General features: G+C 41.6%; 2 protein-coding genes across 2 annotated transcripts in view; both read right to left on the bottom strand.

Moving 5' to 3' along the window:
• Positions 1-6,564, bottom strand: part of COLQ (collagen like tail subunit of asymmetric acetylcholinesterase) — a gene marked incomplete at its 5' end in the record, with an annotated part of 66,536 nt that extends 59,972 nt beyond the window's left edge. Inside the window, one exon of the mRNA XM_083379023.1 lies at positions 6,423-6,564. Coding sequence (XP_083235149.1) covers positions 6,423-6,564 — 142 coding nt within the window. The remainder of the gene's footprint in view (positions 1-6,422) is intronic.
• Positions 6,565-15,473: 8,909 nt separating this feature from the next.
• The window catches only part of HACL1 (2-hydroxyacyl-CoA lyase 1), a 29,776-nt gene continuing 24,773 nt past the window's right edge, over positions 15,474-20,476 (bottom strand). The window contains exons 14-17 of the mRNA XM_083376945.1: positions 19,013-19,171; positions 18,765-18,872; positions 16,926-17,112; positions 15,474-16,321 (exon numbers count right to left, since the gene is read on the bottom strand). Coding sequence (XP_083233071.1) covers positions 16,289-16,321; positions 16,926-17,112; positions 18,765-18,872; positions 19,013-19,171 — 487 coding nt within the window. The 3' untranslated portion in view covers positions 15,474-16,288. The remainder of the gene's footprint in view (positions 16,322-16,925; positions 17,113-18,764; positions 18,873-19,012; positions 19,172-20,476) is intronic.

The following is a 20,476-nucleotide window of genomic DNA, read 5'->3' as shown; positions in this document are numbered from 1 at the left end:
ATTTAATGAAGGTTAGATCAGAAATCTTCATGGTGAAAAACTCCTCTGAGGAGACTCATAAGTCATTTAGTTATAATTTACCCCAACACAGTGAGATGCCTTTTATTAAAGTACATGCATATTTTTCTCTAAAGAAACTACAATAACAATTAGCAATAGCAGAAGAGAGGTGAAACAGCTGAAGAACACCAACGGCACTTACAAAATCCCTATCAGTCAATTTCAAAAGGCTTTACTTAAAACAGCTTACATCCTTTAACAATACATTTAATTTTATTAAACAACATCTGCCTATCCCACATCCTTGGGAGGTACTCGACAGGTGAACAACATGCCAGATCTAGTCTAAACAGCTGGCTGACTGAGTGATCAAGCAAAATATAAAAGATGGCAAACGTGATCAAGTGAGGGGTCTGCCTCTCCCTCACAAAAGGCTTGAGTGAACAGCCAGATATTTACTGCTTTCTGAATAACGGGAGAGGGGGCATCCAGAACTCAGGGGTCCAAATAGAGGATATTGTTTAATCTAAGGAACCTTCAATCCTGGACGATCAAATCAGCTGAAGACATTATGGGAAACTGATAATCCCTATGCTGTTCTGAGCATTACAGAAAACAACATCTTGCATCACACCTGGCAGCAAACTAGCAATTGGCACAGCTCATGAAGCAACAGTTTAATGGGCATACTGAGGCATGCCCATTGTTACTCTCATTAATACATTCTGGATTAGGTAGTCTTCAAGTACAGCCCAATGTAGCCTGTTTGTAAATGTGCAATTTTTTATTTACTTTGGAGGGTTTTTTTTGTCTGGTTCAATAAGAGAAAAGCTCTTAAATTCAGTATCTGCTAAACAATCACATTTGCTGTGGTTATTTACTTACAAAGCAGCAAGTAAAAAAGCTGGCCTTAACTGCAGAGTCAACAAAACTGATTTACTTTGCTAAACTGTAAAAGTAATGCACATTATATTTGAAACTCTGAAACATAAAATTGCTGCTGCAATCTTTATATATGAATTTTTTCAGACTTTAAGGGGTGGGGAAATATAATGAGTACTCCTGTATCTTGAATTATGTTTAGTATTAATGCATCTACCTATACTGAAAGCCAAGCAAATTGTTTTGAGACCGAAAATCTCACAATTTTTTTTCATGACATTTAATATCAAAACAACAAAATTAAATAAGTAACACTGTGTGGCCCTTCCATGGCACCCAGAATTTATTCTCAGAGATGTGTGTCTCATTCTGGCTTACTGTAGAGATGACTCAGCTGATTTCAAAAAAGAAGCTAGCAAATCATCCTGCTTACAAAAGGATGCGAGGCCTAGAAACATGGACGGAAAGAGCACTGCACTCTATGAATATTCCTCAGCAACAGAGAACTCAGGTTGTTCTTGCAAGACCTGAGTCCAAAAAACTTGGACAGTAGGAAGGTGTTGAAGCCCAACATGGATATGTTATGAAAGACTAAAATAATACAGGTTTCTTCCACTCCCAATTGCCTCCCCCGTTCTCCAGAAACAGTTCTCAAGTTTCAAGGCAACCATCCATACCACCACCAATTTCAAAGTGCAGAGAAGGTGACTCCATACAATCAAAACCCTCTCCAGCTGACTAGGAGAACAGAACTGCCACGTCCAGCCTCTGTTTTGTTTTACATTTCACATATCTGAACTTTTTCATTGGAAGAAGGGACAGCAGAGCTGACAAGCCATCACAATGTAAGCTATGGAGACCTAGCCTTTGCAGGGTGGGAGAACAGCTGAGGAGCTAAGAGCAAATTTATGCAAGAGTTCCCACCAATGGGAACTCTCCAAACTATGAGAAAGCAGATTTGGTGGGTTTCCTTTAAAACTGCTGCAAAGCCAATAAGAAATCGCCTAAACAAAGAAAATGCATTAAAAAACCCCATCCACAAATATTTTCACCCCTGCAGATTTGTTGTTAGTAACTCATCTGCTACAGCAGAGCCAGATGGAAATGAAGAATTATGGCCACACGTTACCTTATGTAACCTAAAACCTTGAAGCATTTCCTTTAGAAGTGATGTTTCAGCATCAACAAATCAGGGCTAGACAAAACCAAGAGGATCACTATTTCTGGAAGCAAAATGGTGCCTAGTTTTGGAGATGTTGGGTTGGGGGAATGAACCCATGGTAAAACCACGTCTCTTTATCACTGCAACATAGTCTCATGGTGATAAGTCTAGCTAAGTCAGTTATTTTGCTTCCAAGCTGCATTTGTTTGATACTCTGCTTAGTAATCCTGTTTAGATGCTTAAGCTAGTTCATTTGTTCATTTGAAATTAGCATCTCCTGAGAGAAGGCCTTTACTTGTATCAGATAGAAATAAGAGAGAGAATAAGATTCCCACTCCTGCTGTGCAACGTCTCCATTAGATATTTGCTATGTGTATTCAGTATAGATGCTTTGAAGCATCAACTACACAAAAAAGATGAAGGAACTTTTGCAAGAAGTCAGCAGACAATGGATATCCAAACTGTAGGTCATTTTTATGTTTGTATTTAAAAAAAGACTTTTAAAAGAGAGAAAATAAAAAGCATGCATACAAAAATGACAAGAATAAGATTTTATTGCCCTTCCAGTCTTTCCTTTGACTTCTGCAAATTGGTATTTAATCGCTGCACTTGTGAACTTTAAAAGAATATCTCAGTAAGGACTGTTCTAGACACTATGTTAATTTGTGTTAGTTCTGTTTATGGGTAAAAGATTATTTATTTGCTTAAATAAACATTTATAAATCAGCAAAGGCAAGAAGGGAAGGATGGCAGGATTTTAAACAGTATTTTATATTTAAATATAACTCCTGAAAATGTCAAATGCCTTCTAACAAAAAACCTAATATTTTTAATAACTACTTCATAACCAATATGTCTAATATATATAGTGCAGTAGAGGCACAGATATGTAGTTGAGCCATGAAGCTATACTGAGGTTTAACAGTTATAAGAAACCTAAATCTGAAGTCCGTATTTTAAAGAAATATTAAATGTTTTATGCAATAGTTGTATCCAGCCTAATTCTTAAAAGAATTTCTTCAGAATGGTTCTCTCTGATGCTTTTAATAATTTTAGGAAGTTAACATCCCTTTTGAGAAAGCTGTGAAGTACACCTTTAGAACTACAAGTTGCAGTAACTAATGTTATTCAGACAAGTGGTTATCCAGTTCGCATGAGTTCAAGTAGACTTAAATTTTTAAGTTGTTGCTTTCCATCCCAGCAATAGGGACTTTCATTATGCCAACTGACAAAAGAAATCTTTTCCCCCTGAGCAGGGGAGGGGGGGGAATTGATTATTGAAATTGATTGAAAGGAAAATATTTCCTATTCCCTGTCTACTTTGCATTGCATACAGCTGAAGGAAAGCTTAGGATTAGAGTGGTAAATAAGACTCCCTTCCCTCAGATAATTCACACTGGGTCTGCAGTGTTTTGGTTTTTCTACAGCAGCTGGCTATCAAATTTATCTGAATTTTTGATACTCTGAGTATTATTTTTCATAAGATGCTTATTCTGGTTATGCAGGATAAAACAAAATGGGTAATACAATATAATTAATCTCTCTTCTTTGGTGTCCAAGTTAAATAACATTTTCAAGTGAACATGAACTGTCGAATCAAAGCACCAATATTACAGGAGAGAATGTATTTCCTGGGGATGTGATTGGTTTACTGTTAAATAGGAAATGTTCACTCTTAAATCCTGAAGTGTGTGTGTACACATATATATGATACAGCTTCAATTACATTTGCAATTTAGTTTCTCAAAGACTTCGTAATTAGAAGAGATTAGAAACAAAAAAACTTGTTTCAAAAAATCACCTAAGAGAAGATATGTAACTCACCAAGAGGCAAAGCAAGGCTGTCATTTACCTGCTGAAATGGAGAAGATACTGTCGACAAAAGATGTTTGAGACAAAGCCCAGCAGAAAAAGAGCTGAAGATAAAATCCCAGAGCAATCCAGCTGAAGATAACCATTCTGGCTGCGAGCTGTATGATTTCTTGACCACTATCTTTTCTGCTTGCCTTTCCTCCTTTCAGCCTCTTACTGGTTCAAGATGTTTATGTGTGCATGTCTCTCTCTCTCTCTCTCTCTCTCTCTCTCTCTCTCTCTCTCTCTCTCTTTCTCTCTCCCCCCCCTCTCTCTCCCTCCCTCCCTCCCTCCCTCCCTTTCTCTGTTCTTTAGGGAGAAAGAATGCTAACCATTTCCCATTAAATCTTCTCCTTACACTAGACAGGGCTATATTTAACTCAAGCATTGGATCAGATGCCCCCATCACAAATACCAGCTATTAAAACATAGCCAGAGCACTAATAAAGAGAAAGGAGGGTGTGGTATGAAGCTGAGTGGGAAAGTCATGTCTCTGATTGATAACTAGATGATCACTGAGCTAAATCCATTCATGAATGAAGATAACTCCATTAACAATTTAAACATCCGGGACATACAGATAGTAATCTCATGTCCCCCCCCCTAGTGTTTCCATGTCTATAATTCATTTGAAAACTTCACGTGATTTAACACATTAAATTGAGGTACTAGAGTGCTATTTAATACCAAGTGCCAAGGCTAATTAGTATTTTGGTAATTTGGTGCTTTGTACTATAATGGGTTTTCTCTGCATAACCTTTGTCAATGCATAAGAATGCTTTATTTATTTTGTGTCCAGATCAAACCTTAAACCACCAAAATGAAGCCACCTTTCTCACTTTATCATTGGGCAGAAAATAATCATGTTTGGCATATTCTACTGATAATAATTACAGACCAACAAATGGGCTGGACCCTGCATCTCTCCACATTCGCACATTGTGTTGTTATTCACCAGCACTCCCTACTTAGTCTTACATTTAGGCACTCTGACCCATAAGAATGCTGAGTCTATGTTTTTAAAATTTCAAACCTTTTCTGCAACAGTCTTTGATAGGAAAATTATATTATTATTGAAGGGCAAAATGTTTTTCAGGGAAACCAGTCTGCCGTTATGGGGAAGACCTAGTACACTTCCAAGGAATGTCAGGGTCTCTAAATAGAACAGTTTGGAAAGTACTGCTCTAAGGGATTAATTCTTTGGCCAAGTTGCAATGATGCAGATATGCTGGAGTCTAGATTATCCCTGTTATACTTGAAATATGGATAAGAGAGAGCATTTTATTTTCACTTAGCTAGTATGGCATGTTCTATGTAACTCTCAAGTTCAAACAAAAGCTTTATAACTCCAGTCTCTATACATATATTTTTGTGCTACTGAGTTCCAAAGATCTCATAACTGATCACAATCTGGTCCAAGCACTTAGTTTAGATTTTCAGATCTTCTCTTCAAAGAGCAGGAACAGTGCAGGCAGATATTGAAGTCTTGCTCTCCCTCAGTCAATTATAAAAAAATATAATCCAAGCCACCTCTTGGTTACCAATGCATTCTGCCAGAGGATCAGTAACTGCATGCAAATTGTAGGCGTAGCTGAATGGCACCATTCTTTTTGGTTTCTCTTTTTTATTTATTTAGGACAATTTATATGGCTGCCTAACTCACTGTTAGACTGCAACTTTCAAGAATAAAAACCCAATATAAAAAACAATAAAAAGCAATAGCCCCTTACTCCTACCCGGCAACAACAGTCAAATGAGTCATTTGATGGGTTCCATCCCACTCTGGGCTCCCCAAGTCCATTGACAAAACTAGGTCTTCAGGGCCTTATGAAAATGCGTCAAAGTGGAGGGCAACCTTATCTCCACAGGGAAGATGTTCCACTGGGACCGAGCAACCACAAAGGAGGCTTTTCTTCTTGGTCTCACTAGATGGACCTCCTTAGGGAATAAATCGGTAGCATTCCCAGCCTCCCTATCTGGTGGTCAGGTAAATGTGACTGGGAAAAGATGGTCCTTCAAGAAACCTGATTCCAAGCCATATAAGGCTTTGAAGACAACAACTAGCACCTTGAATTGAATTTGGAAGCAAATCAGTAGAGTTCTTAAAAAAAGATGACACATGTGCACATCTAGATCACCACATTTTGAAGCAACTGAAGCTTCCAAATAGCCACAGTAGAGTGCTTTGTAATAGTAAAGACAGATGACTAATGCATATGTGACTGTGAGCAAGGACTGTTGGTCTAGGAAAGGGTATAACTGGTGCATAACCTGCAGTTGTGTCTAGGCCTTCCTGGCCATGACTGCTACCTGCTCCTTGAGCAGGCATCATGAGTCAGAACCCTCAGATTATGCACCAGATCAAGTACCACCCAATCCAAGACAAAGGTGGCAATTGTCCATGGACCAAAGGAACCCAAACCCAGAGCCATTCAATCTTAGTGTTGTTTCAACCTGTTGCTCCCAATACAGCCCTTAATGGCCTCTAAGCACTGCAAGAGGGAGGTCACAGCATTGCTTAACTCACCACAGGTTGAGACATACAGCTGGGCGTTATCAGCATACTGATTTCTCTTGCCCAGTGGCTTTCTGTAGATGTTAAACAGAAATGCAAAAGTATCAAACCCCGAGGGACCCCCAAAATAGGGGATGAGGGCCAGACGTTTCATTTCCTATCAACATTGAGTGACCACAGAGGAAGGAAGTGCACCAGGACAACACAGAGTGCCCCACTCCCAAACTGCTCCAGAAAAATACCAAGGTTAATGGTATTGAATGCCCCCCTTTGACATTTCCTTTTCTCTCTTTCTTATTCTATTACTTCAAGGGATGAGACAGATGTGCAAAAAGTCTTACAAAAGATTTTAAAATAAAACCAGGCCAAATAGTAAATCAAGAGCTACATGTGATTCTGATATGTTGTTGTTATTTCCAAGTTACACCTGATTATACCTCTTAAGAGTCCCCAGTTTTCTAACTATCTGAATCCTTAAATTCTGTATCAATGTCATTTCAATTTTTGGGACCACGCAGAAACCATAAAATGTCATAGATTAGGATTCAATAAAATACGCTTCGCTGAACCTCTGAGGAGTTCCCACTAAAATAAAATTGAAATCTCAAGTGATCATGGAAATCTCACAAGATTTTGTAATGCTCTGGTTTCATCAATTAAATAACTTTATATGGCAGAAATGCTGTCAATCACTTTTCAAAATGTATTTAAGCTTAATGTATTAGTGTGGCCTCTTTTTGAGTTGGCAGAAGTCCAATAAAGGATTATTTCCTGCCTCCTCAGTTTTAACTTGACAGCTTTTTCATCTGTGGTTAAGAAGGGAAGATAATGCATGAGTGGCAACCCTAGTTCCCTCTGAAAGTACACATCTTTCATCGATTAGTAAGCTCATCAAACAATTTTTCAAAGTGGGCTGCAAACATTAAGATGGGCTGCTAGTTCAATTTACTTAAACATGAAATGGAGACAAAGTGATCTAGGCAATAGTGGTCTAGACCAGAGGTCCCCAATCTTTTGGGCACCAGGGACCAGTTCCGTGGAGAGAGGTTTTTCCATGGACCAGAGGGGGCATGGTTTTGTGTGCTGCCTCCATCCCACGAATAGGGCTTTGCTTGTTTGTGCGGACCGATTGCTGGCATGCCGTGGCCGGTACTGGTCCACAGACCGGGGTTGGGCACCCCTGGTCTAGGCAATAGCCTACCAAATAAAATGTGTAATTCTATTTTTTATTCTATTTATAAAGTTTGTATATTTTAAGTATCATTATCATCATCCTTCTAGCATTATTCCTGCAGGTGCAAGGTCCACTTTTTGGACTGACAAATATCTTGTATGATCAAATGCAGTATCTGGATCCAACTGGGCAATTTTCATGTCTGCATTTTTGGGTCTTGCCATGTTTGCTTTCGCCTTCTACATGGACGCTTGCCATCTGTGTTAAAATGGAAGGCAATACAGGCAACAGTGGGAGTGTTACTCGTTGGGCATGGCCATACTACTGTAGGCATTTCTCCTGCATTTTCTTAGGTATTGGTTCAATGCCCATTTGCTGCTGTACTGTGTCATTGCTGACATGGTCAAGAGACACACCTAATGACCAACAAAGTATGCAAGTATCTCCAAGCATGCACATGCTCCATAATAAGCTACTGGGTTTACCACTATTTTATAGACCTTTGATTTTAGATTGGCATGTATCAATTGCAGAATACTCTAGTGACCTCCTTCCATTGTAGCCATATTTTGTTCACTCTTGCATGCACTTTGTCATTAATGCTGCTGTCATTTTGTAGATGGAATCCTAAGTAAGAAGATATTGGTCTTCACTAATCTTTACCACTGACTTATATAGTAAAAGTGCTTGGGCTGGTCTCTATGTATTAGGTCTTCTTGAGGTTGAGAAGCAGGCCTAATTGGCTAAGATGATTGTTCCATGTCTGCACATATTGCTGCAGCTTTTCTCTGGAGGCAGCTGCAAGCATGACATCATTGGCATAAAGCAACGTTCAGGGGATATCACATTGCAGTTCTTTCATGATAGTATCTATGATGAGAATGAACAGCAATGGTGATAATGCTGAATCTTGGTGAATACCAACTTTCACAGGAAAGCTATCGGAAAGGCCTGCAGCGCATTTCACATGACTGCTTGTATTTGTATAAAGCATCTGGACCCATTTTATGAGTTGTTTGGGCACACCATGATCAGGTAGCATGTACCAGATTAGCTGATGTTAAGGCTTTTTCAAAGTCAAGGAAAGCCAAGTACAATAGCTTCTCCTTTTCTCAGTGTTTTTCTATTAGCATGCAGATCATGAAGATGGCGTCAATCGAGCTAGAACCTTTGACAAAGCTGCATTGATTGATACTAATTTTCACGATATCAAATAGGTGCTGTTTGAGGATCTGCTGAAAGATTTCCATTATGTGCGATATAAGATGAATTAATCAATAGTTAGAGCAATCTGCTGGGACACCTTTATTCTTGAAGAAGGGAACTATGATATGTGACCCAATAGCAGGTATGTGTCCAGAGTCCACAATGGCATTCGAGAAATTTGTTAGCCAGTTGGCTGCTTTGCCACTAAATTCCACCAGCTTCCAAATTTCTGCTGGTAAGTTATCAGGGTCTGGCACTTTTGAATTCTTCATGCCGCAAGTAGCTTTGGTAACCTCTTCTAGCAAGATGTAGGAACTGGACCAGCATTGGGCAAGCCATCAGGAATTAGCAAGCATGGAAACTCAATGTTTAGAGATTTCACTGAAGTGCTGTTGCCAGCTTTCCAGAATTTCATGTTTGTCCTGCAGTTGACACCCATCTTTTTTCACATATACATAATGCTCGTTTGCTAACCTTCATGTCCAGTTATTTGTCTAAGTCCCAATAAGTCCCAATATTTTGTAAGTATGCTTACAATGAACTTGTGCACATACCAAACTCAACAAAAGCTCCTTAAAAATGCTTCCCATTTTTCAATATTTTGCTTTTAAAGAATAGCAGAAGACCTTTCTCAGTATCCCTGCCAAGCTATGTCACACATCTGAGAGCTGCATTTGATTTTTTTTTTCTTTCTGTGTACCCTCAAACAGAAATAAGGCTTAATTCTTCAGTCAAGACTTCTGAATTTTCCTCATACATTTTTAATATTCGTGCATCTTTTGTATCAGTAGATTATGTTCTGATTATTTTACTTCTACTAACCATCTCAATTATCTTGTTGGATAGAAAGGCACACACTCACATATCAACATACCCGTCATGCTATTTCCTTTCAAGAAAATCGACATTATGCAAAGCACAGAAGCAGCAAGATAAATAGTGGGCAAAATAAATGGGAAATACAAGATAAAAAGAAATGGAAAGGAATTCTAATTCCAGCTTAGACAAACACAATTCATTATACCTCTTCGTTCCCTTCTGTCCTTGGTGCTACCATGTTGATACACTGCTTCCTACAATGCCCTTTATTCTTTAAAATTCATATCTTTTTTGTATGAAATTTATTTATTTATTTATTTTTAATTCCATTTATATCCCGCCCTTCTCCGAAGACTCAGGGCGGCTTACAAGCTTAGCAGTAGCCTTCATTCTATGTATATGCCTGCTTATTAGGGCTTTCACACACCCCCAGCGGCATTATTATTTATTTATTTCATTTTAACAGAGGCCGTCAGAGATGCTGTAGTAGTGATTTTCTATACTGGGACTAAAACAGTTTCAAATTTCTTTTACGTTGACTAAAAAGAAGTCTTCATCAACCTCAGCCAGTAATAATGTTCTTGGTCCATTTCTCTGCCTTTCAACCTATTTACTCTTCTTTTATATAAATATAAAAAGATCAGATCGATATGAATATTCCACATGAGTCACTCTGGTTCATCACCTGTTTATTCTTAGCATTACAAGAGTTTATAATTTGTGAATGGTATGGAAAAATGAATACATTGTTTTCTCCCTTGTGGATAATTATACTTGGAATTATGAACTGATTCAGGACAGATGAAAGATCTGAATCAGATCACATGAGAGAGCAATGATGTCACTTCTGATATTGTACCTCCCTATTGCCCAGAGGCAGTATAAAACCAGCTGGCACTCCTATAAATTAATATATTATGCCTTTCCACAAGGGTCACCAAGGGGTAAGAGTACACACACAAAAGTCCATTCTCAGAATAATAAAACAATACTAGAAGCAATTTAGAACTCTTAACTTAAGAGTTGAGAATGGGAATGCATCCTAGTGCTGGAGAAAAATGTTTTTACAATTTGGAGAGATACAAGAATGTCTTCTTTAAAAAGAACACACGAATGAACTTTGAGGATTTCCTTTCTTTCTGTCTCATAAAAAATAGGAGCAATAAAAAACATTCCCATGATAGGGAAGCACAGTGGAATAAAATGTACTGATCACTACCAAGAGCATTACAAGTGCCTGAACCATGTGCATCATTATACTCTGTAAGGCAATTTCCAACCCATTGCCAAAACCCATGTTCCTGGTTGATTACTTAACACAGTAGCATCCTATTTCCCACTTCAATTTCAAACTATTTCACCTGATATATGGAATGTAGTCTACACATCAGGTGAAGTATGGACCTGATGTATGGACATCAAATGCACTAATTTGCATAATATATATACAAATATACAAATTTGATGTAGTAATATCAAACGTTAGAACCATTTTATAATGCCTTAGTAAGACCACACTTGGAATACTGCATCCAGATTTGGTTGCCACAATATAAAAAAGATAGTGAGACTCTATAAAGAGTACAAAGAAGTACAACAAAGATGTTTAGGGGACTGGAGGCTAAATCATATAAGGAACCGCTGCTGGAATTGGGTATGTGTAGTTTAATGAAGAGAAGGGTGAGGGGTGACATGATAGCAGTGTTCCAATATCTCAGGGGCTACCACAAAGAAGAGGGAGTCAAGCTATTCTCCAAAGCGCCTGAAGGCAGGACAAGAAGCAGTGGATGGGAACTAATCAAGGAGAGAAGCAACCTAGAACTAAGGAGCAATTTCCTGCCTGACAGACAAGACAATTGTCTGCCTTTCCTTTCCTTTCCTTTCTTCTTTACACAATGTTCTCAACAAGCCTGAACAGAGAGTAACAATTATTTCATCCAAACAATATATCTATCATATAGATCAATCATCAATAATCAAAATTTTGTTATTGTTCAGTTGCTAATCATGCCCGACTCTTGGCACCCCACGACCCACAGCACCCTAGGCCCCCTATCCCCCACTGTGTCCCAGAGTTTGCCTAAATTCATATTAATTGCATCAATGACATTATCTAACCATCTATCCTCTGCTGTCCCCTTCTCCTTTTGCCTAAAATAATCAAAATACAGAACAGATACTAGCACTATCAAATTATGATTCTATTACTTTCTCCTTGCCCGAACAAATAAACATTTTCTTTAAAAACAGCAAATAAATTAGTGCATTTTTTAACTTTTAAGAGTCTTGAATAAATGGCGCCCTCTGGTGATCTTATCTTGGCTTTGAAGAAAGATTTATTCCAAAAAGAATTTGTACAAAATGGGTATGTCATAAATTGCAGATTTGGAATTAAAACATATCCAACATCTTTCCAGATTAAAATACACAAACTATTTAGTACTAAAGTATAAATTAATCAAATACTTTCATATAATAATTTATTTGGTTTCAGGTTTTTGCTAACTTCTGTATGGTATCTGTAAGAAGATTCATAACAATATGACTTTTTTTTGTTTTTAAATGTATCTGGCTGCCCATCTTGCACATTCAGTGATACGCAATACTTATTAAAGCATACTGCAAAATCAATTAAAACATAAATATAGATAACGAGGGGAGAACGAGGGGTCGTTGTCTCCGGGGCTCATGAGCGGGTCGTGGGATTACCAATTCCCACGACGGGGAATGGCAGCAGGCGGATAGACAGGGGGCCATATCGTTACCGGGAGCGCCGTCTCCGCTATTTGCAAGCGGTGGGGCGCTCCGACCCTCTGCTTCTTTCCCGAGGTTCCGGGAGCGAGGATGTGCAGCCTCCTGAGCTCCGGCTGGTGTACCTGAATGCCAGGTCCGTGGTCAGCAAAGCTCCCCTTATTAGGGATTTAGTTGAGGGTGAGCATGCGGACCTGGCTTGCATCACGGAGACTTGGTTGGGGCCAGAGGGTGGGGTCCCTTTGGTTGATCTTTGCCCACCAGGCTTCCGGGTGCTACACCAGCCTCGAGCTCAGGGTAGGGGTGGGGGAGTGGCGGTGATCGTTAGGGAGACCTTATGTCCGCGGGAGACCACCGTTCCTCAGATAGTCGGGTGTGAGTCTCTCTTTATGAGATTTGGCTCTGGGGCGCAGTTGGGCTTGCTGCTCGTGTACATTTCGCCTAGTCGCGTAGCGGCAGCCCTGCCCGAGCTGCTCGATGTCCTCTCAGGGTTGGTGGTTGAGTTCCCCAAACTTATAGTTTTGGGAGACGTCAACCTACCATCCCTGGGAGGTTCATCTGAGCTTGCTCGGGAGTTCATGGCTTCCATGACGGCCATGGACCTGACGCAGGTAATTTCTGAGCCAACTCATGAGGGAGGCCACACCCTTGACCTGATTTTCTTATCTGGACGGTGGTTGGATGATCTTGGTGGGGGCTTTCCACTTACTATGCCCCTGTCATGGACCGATCATCACCTCCTGCGGCTGGTCTTCCATTTTGCCACCCCTCACCGTGGAGGTACGGAGCCAACTAGATGGTACCGCCCCAGACGCCTAATGGATCCTGAGAGATTCCAAGCGGCGCTGGGGTCTCCACCTGCCTCCATTGCTCACAGCTCGGCGGATGCCTTAGTGGAAGCCTGGGAAAGGGCAGCCACTGAGGCACTCGACCGGGTTGTACCCTTGCGGCCCCTGACCCGGCGCAGATCCCAGCGAGCTCCATGGTTCTCCGCGGAGCTCCGGGAGATGAAGCGGCGAAAACGGGGCCTAGAGAGCTGCTGGAGGTCCAGCCGATCTGAACCCGACCGATTGCGGTTAAGAACCTATATTAGGTCTTATCTCGCTGCGATGAGGGAGGCGAGGTGTAATTACTTCTCTACCCTCATCGCGTCCGCAGACAATCGCCCGGCCGCCTTGTTTAGGGTGACTCGCTCCCTTCTTAATCAGGAGGTGAGGGAGGATCCCTTGCAGGGTCGTGCCGAGGAGTTTGGTCAACATCTGTTGGATAAAATCGCTCGGATTCGGACCGGTTTGGACTCCAGCTGGGCAGAGTCTGACGATCAGGACACGGGCGGTCTTGTCAATGTTATCTGGGAGGAGTTCGATTCTGTGACCCCTGATGAAGTGGACAGGATTATGGGGAAGCTGAGTTCCACCACATGCTTATTGGACCCGTGCCCTTCTTGGCTGGTTTACGCAGCTAGGGAGAGGACACGAGGCTGGCTCCAGGCGGTTATATCTGCTTCTTTGAGTGAGGGTTATTTCCCCACCGTCTTGAAGGAGGCGGTGGTGAGACCTCTCCTCAGGAAGCCTGCCTTGGACCCAGCTGTATTGAACAACTTCCGTCCAGTCTCCAACCTTCGCTTTCTTGCGAAGGTTGTTGAGAGTGTGGTGGCGCATCAGCTCCCTCTGGTCCTGGATGAAGCGGATTATCTGGACCCTTACCAATCGGGTTTCAGGCCCGGGCACAGCACGGAGACGGCATTGGTCGCTCTGGTGAATGATCTCTGGAGGGCTCGGGATAGGGGGTATTCCTCTGTCCTAGTCCTATTAGACCTCTCGGCGGCTTTTGATACCATCGACCATGGTATCCTGCTGCAGCGTCTCAGGGGATTGGGAGTGGGAGGCACGGTTTTTCAGTGGTTCTCCTCCTATCTCCTGGGACGCTCGCAGTCGGTGTTGGCAGGGGGGCAGAGGTCGACCCCTAGGACTCTCGCTTGTGGAGTTCCTCAGGGGTCGGTCCTCTCGCCTCTCCTGTTCAACATCTATATGAAGCCGCTGGGTGAGATCATTCGTGGTTTTGGAGTTGGGTATCATCAATATGCTGATGATACCCAACTTTTTATTTCGACCCCAAACCACCCCAGTGATGCCCTCGCTGTGATGTCCCGTTGCCTGGAGGCGGTTCGGGTCTGGATGGGGAGGAACAGACTTCAACTCAACCCTGACAAGACTGAGTGGCTGTACATTCCGGCTTCCCGAGACACCTGGGATGTTCCACCTCTTTCTATGGGGGGTGAGCTTTTACCCCCTGTGGATAGGGCTCGCAACTTGGGAGTCCTCCTAGATTCACGACTCACTTTGGAGGATCACATAGTGGCCGTGACTAGGGGGGCTTTTGCCCAGGTTCGCCTGGTGCGCCAGTTGCGGCCCTATCTGGATCGGGAGGCCTTGTGTACGGTCACTCATGCGCTCGTGACCTCTCGCCTAGACTACTGTAACGCTCTCTACATGGGACTTCCCTTGAAGACTGCTCGGAGGCTCCAACTGGTACAGAATGCGGCCGCGAGAGTTGTCTTGGGAGTTTCCCGGTACTCCCATGTTACACCTTTGCTCCGTGAGCTGCATTGGTTGCCAGTTGTCTTCCGGGTAAGGTTCAAGGTTTTGGTTATGATCTTTAAGTCCCTACATGGCATGGGTCCGCGATACCTCGAGGACCACCTGCTGCCGGCGTCGACTCCCCTCCGCCCTGTGCGCGCCCACAGAGAGGGCCTCCTCAGGGTGCCTCCTGTCAAGGAATGTCGACTGGTGGCCCCCAGGGGGAGGGCCTTCTCTGTGGGTGCTCCGGCGTTATGGAATCAACTGCCGGTCGAGCTCCGGATGGCATCAGACCTCCGATCCTTCCGTCGCGGGTTGAAGACCCATTTATTTGAACTAGCGGGTCTGGCCTGATGGGGGTACTTGGGTTTTTTATTGGTTTGTTTTAGTATTCTGGTTTTAACTTGGGCATTAATTTAATTATTTTTTAATGTTTGTATTGGTGTTTATATTTATGCCCTGTGAACCGCCCTGAGTCCCTTTGGGAGAAGGGCGGTATAAAAATCTCAATAAATTTAAATTTTAATTTAAAAATCCAAAAATACAAGTGACAGAAAGAACAAGGTGATTTAATTGTGAAAAAAATTTATTCAGAGTTCTAAAAGTGCAACAGTTAGAATCAGTATGCAACTACTGACTTCAACAGGAGTTAAATCATACATCTAGATCAGAGCTCCCAGAGGGAAATGAAGAAGCAAGAAAATGTGTGCATGCACCTGCATGCGCATGCGCGTATGTACACAGCAGCGGTGCTAGCGTGTGCGCATGCATAAGCAAGCCATGCACACCCATGGCAGCACTGGGACCCACGCACATGCAAATGGGCTGCTAGCTAGTGCCTGTGCAGCAGTGCTACGAGTGGGGTGCGATGCACGTACACATGAGCGCACTTGCCAGCCATTACTGCGGCCCAGTGGCCAAGAGGCCACGGCCTGATACAGAGCCGTGGCCCACAAGTTGGGGACCCCTGATTTAGATGGTATATAGTTTGGGAAAGTTATTCTAATGAAAGACACAAAGAAAGCTCTGTTGCATTCCCATGCTGTAAAAATACATAAAAAGCAAAGGTGAATCAATATGTTATGTACTTCTTGGTTTTAAGATCTGGAGCAGGCATTAAAGTATATGCATTCAGCAATTGATGCAAGCAGTGGAAAAAGAAAGAAGCTACCAGCTAGATGTCTTTGGTCTCCCAAAATGGCAAAATGTAGGTCTGTATGTAATTAGCAATCTTTCCTTACACATGGCAATCAACATGACCATTCGATTTGTAACTGTAATTATCCTGTGGAATCTGGACATCTGCTGAGTTTACATAGGCATTTTGCTTCTAGTCTTTTCATCTTCTCTTACATGTTAGAACGGGTCAGCCAATGAAAATCCTGAGAATACAAAGGAGTAGCAATACTCAACATTTCAGGTAAGAAGAAACTATAAGAAATGTTATAGAGACACAAGATACAGTAGACCAGGGGTGTCAAACTCAATTTCATTGAGGGCCGCATCAGCATTGCGGTTGCCCTCAGGGGGCCAGGTGGCTATGGCCAGGGTGGGCGTGGCCTACTGGGTGGGCGTGGCTAGAGTGCGTATGGCCTACTGGGTGGGCATGGCCAGCTCTACATCATTTGCATCAAGGGTGCCTATGGGGGCCTGGGCAGGAGTGGGACAGATCTGAGGGTCTCTGGCAGAAGGAGGGTCTCTGGGCCAGGGCCAAGGCAGTGGAGGCCGTTCCCTCACTGTTTCCAGGGTGGCTTCGCGGGCCACATGAAACCACTTCGCGGGCCGGATCCGGCCCCCGGGCCTTGTGTTTGACATGTCTGCAGTAGACTGTAGTGTTCAAGAATATACCAAAAAACCTTCTAGACATAAATCATTTTATAAAGGTTTAATAAAGGAGAAGTCCTGATCTATTTTCAGGACTGGCCAAGTAATAGAAGTAATGTTAATATTACTAAGTTAAGAATGACAAATTCCACAAATACTTACTTGTTTTTTTCTGTCTGACAGTGGGTTGATCATGACATTAAGGAGAGAAGGCACAAGCTTTTCTGCTAAGCTTACTTTTAGGGCAGCTTGTAATTCTTCTGGTGTTTGTACAAAGTACCCTTTGCCACCAAAAGCAGACATAATCTGCTCATAGCGAGCATCTGGCAACAAAGCCACTGGAGGTGCACTGAAATTTAGTAAAAAGATCTGGCTCAGAGTAGTGGGTTAAGAGTCCTAAGCAGGAAATCAAACATCATTAAAAGTCATTGTTAATTTGCTAAACAAGTAGAACTTCATTTTCCCAATGCCCCAGGTAAATTGCTCAGGACCCAATTAATTACTATGAGCATATTAAAACAGGATCTTATTGAAGAAGAAATCCCAGTGGGAAGAAACAGCCTTTTGATCTCTTTTGTTCAGTTTTCAAGCATTCTGGATGATTGCAATAAAGCTCTCTAATAGATTTTTAAGTCTCAGTGGAATTTTTTTAGTAAAGTTCTCAGAATGGAAGTTCTTTTGCAATGGAAGCATTAAGAATCCCCTTCCCCCCATTTCAATCTTGAGCGGCAAATATCAGAAGCATTAACTGTAGCCCTTATTTGATTTGCATCTTTTCCATGCTTAGATTTTACTTATATAAGCACTATCATCTTCTCCACTTTCCATTTATGCAAACTTTTTCCTTGTTTAGGCCAGACTAGCATCAGCATTCTCCAACTTGGTGTCCTCCAGAAGTAGTGGGCTACCCATTTCTGAATTCCCAATAGCTGTTTGGAAAAGCTCGAGACCTTAGATGGGGTTACCTAAAAACAGTTAGATGCAGGATAATATTTCACCAAGGGACGCGGTGGCTCAGTGGGTTAGGACGCTGAGCTTGTCGATTAGAAGGTCGGCAGTTTGGCGGGTCGAATCCCTAGCGCCGCATAACAGAGGGAGCGCCTGTTACTCGTCCCAGCTTCTGCCAACCTAGCAGTTCGAAAGCACGTAAAAATGCAAGTAGAAAAATAGGGACCACTACGGTGGGAAGGTAACAGCGTTCCGTGCACCTTTGGCATCTAGTCATGCCGGCCACATGACCACGGAGACATCCTCGGACAAGCGCTGGCTCTTTGGCTTTGAAACGGAGATAAGCACCGGCCCCTAGAGTCGGAAACGACTAGCACGCATGTGCGGGGGAACCTTTACCTTTACCTTAATATTTCACCACTGCAATACTGACAATGATTGGAAATGCTAGGAATGCAAAGTATACCCCATTTCAGGGTTTTCCTTTCTTAATGATAGCATCATTTTATTTTATTTTCAATTTTGCAGTAGGAGAGGAACTCTCCCAATTAAAAAAACCACCAGGACCATCTTTTCTTCCAGAAGATAGCAGTATTCCGGGATGCTCCAAAATTTTTGAAAATTCAATTGCTCAAGCTAGTATGGCTACTACAGAAAGGAAATGTGGACTTTCTACTTGAAAGCATCTAAGTCATTGTTTCTCAAACTTGGCAAATTTAGGATGTGCGGACTTTAACTTTCAGAATTTCCCAGATAAAGCTGCCAAATTTAAGAAACACTGATGTAGAAGGACGACCACAACAGAGCAGATTTTGGGTCTGTGTGTGGATGAATACTACTTCTATATGTAGCACAGGTAATCTCAGTTAGTGTGAGAAGTAGTATAACATGGCATCCACCCTTATTTCATTTATCTTATTAGAGTTTGATGAAATTGAAATAATTATATTTTACTGTATATAGCTTTTAAAGCTTTAAGTACAACATCAAATTTGTAATAGCAAGAAGTCCAATATTCTAAAGACTAATCAAAGTCAACATCAAAGTACTTACCACGTAGAAGGTTCTCCAAGCTTCAGCATATCCTTCCAGGTCTTTGAGTCCAAGCCAGTGTATATTCCATTATTGTTGATTATGATTATAATGATTGGCAAGTTATGCCTATAGTGATTAATAAAAAGGAACATTTCCATTTGGAGGAAATTTTTCTAACATTATAATGTGGTAGAAACTCTCACTTTGTACAGCAAAAAGTTTTCACTTTTGTTTTAAAATAAAATCTGGCAGTACAAAAGTTTTACCTGCAAATAGTCTCCACTTCCATACCAGAAAAACCAAAGGCACTGTCGCCTTCTATACAGATCACTCGCTGATCAGGATTACAGGTTTTAGCAACTATAGCAGCTGCAACTGCAAAACCAAGTCCGACTCCCATTGTTCCAAAGGTACCAGCATCCAGCCTGCAAGGAAGAAAGAAGTTACTATATTTTTCATCATAGCATGTTTTCTATATATATATATAATATACACACACACACTGATGAATAATCTTCTAGATAGATAAATAGATAATTTTTATTATTTATTTATTTATTTATTTATTTGTTTGTTTGTTTGTTTGTTTGTTTTTATAAACCGCCCTTCTCCCGAGGGACTCGGGGTGGTGTACAGAGTAAGGTAGGTATACAGATTGAACAATAGTGAAAAACAATAGTAAAACAACTGAGACCCCAAGAGCTATCAGGCCAGGCCAGACTGCTGGAACAGGTAAGTTTTTAAATCGCGCCGGAAGGTGCGAAGGTCGGGGGCCATCCGGATTTCGGTTGGCAAGCAGTTCCAGAGGGCTGGCGCACCCACTGAGAATGCCCTCCCCCTGGGGGCCACCAGCCGACATTCCTTGAGCGGTGGCACCCTGAGGAGGCCCTCTCTGTGGGAGCGCACAGGACGGAGGGGTGTTGACGTTGGCAGAAGGTCGCAGAACAGACGTACAAAGTTTTTCCATGGTCTGTTAATTATGACACATTTTTTAAGCTGCTTGCTTTGAAGTTGAATTATGAAATTTCAAAGCTCATGCTGGTTAAACTGAGCTAGTGGACACGGCTATCAATCTAGTTCCCTCAGGTCCCCTTTTTCTTTTTGTTCTCTCATTCTAATATATATATATATATATATATATATATATATATATATATATATATATATATATATATATATATATATATATATATGTTTCAAATGTTAACTATTTAGATTACCTTGCTAGGCCCCAAACATGGGGCAAATCTTAGAGGCAAATAACACTGCCTCATATGCAATCAGCCCTGGTTCGAATCTCAGATGGGTATAGCTGGCTGACGACGACTAACAAGTCAGAAATGCATCTCAGTTTCCCTTTAATTCTTTGTTAGTAATTTACACAAATATATATATATATATATATATATATATATATATATATATATATATATATATATATATATATATATGTGTGTGTGTGTGTGTGTGTGTGTGTGTGTGTGTGTATAGAGAGAGAGAGAGAGGAAGAGAGAGAGAGAGAGAGAGAGAGAGAGAGAGAGAGAGAGAGAGAGAGAGAGAGAGAGAGAGAGAGAGAGAGAGAGAGAACGCAATAGCAATCTAGGCATTTGGGTACCCATCTTGTGAGTATGATGTAGCTACAGTCACATGATTGCCATTTGCGACTTTCCCTGCCAGCTGTGCATAAGCAAAGTCAATAAAGAAGCTGATAGGGAAAAAACTGCAAGTTG

The sequence above is a fragment of the Vipera ursinii genome, assembly GCF_947247035.1.
Source record: "Vipera ursinii genome assembly, chromosome: Z".
Taxonomy (NCBI): Eukaryota; Metazoa; Chordata; class Lepidosauria; order Squamata; family Viperidae; genus Vipera; species Vipera ursinii.
Note: the sequence above shows the minus strand (reverse complement) of the source record. Positions and strands in the feature narration are given on the sequence as shown.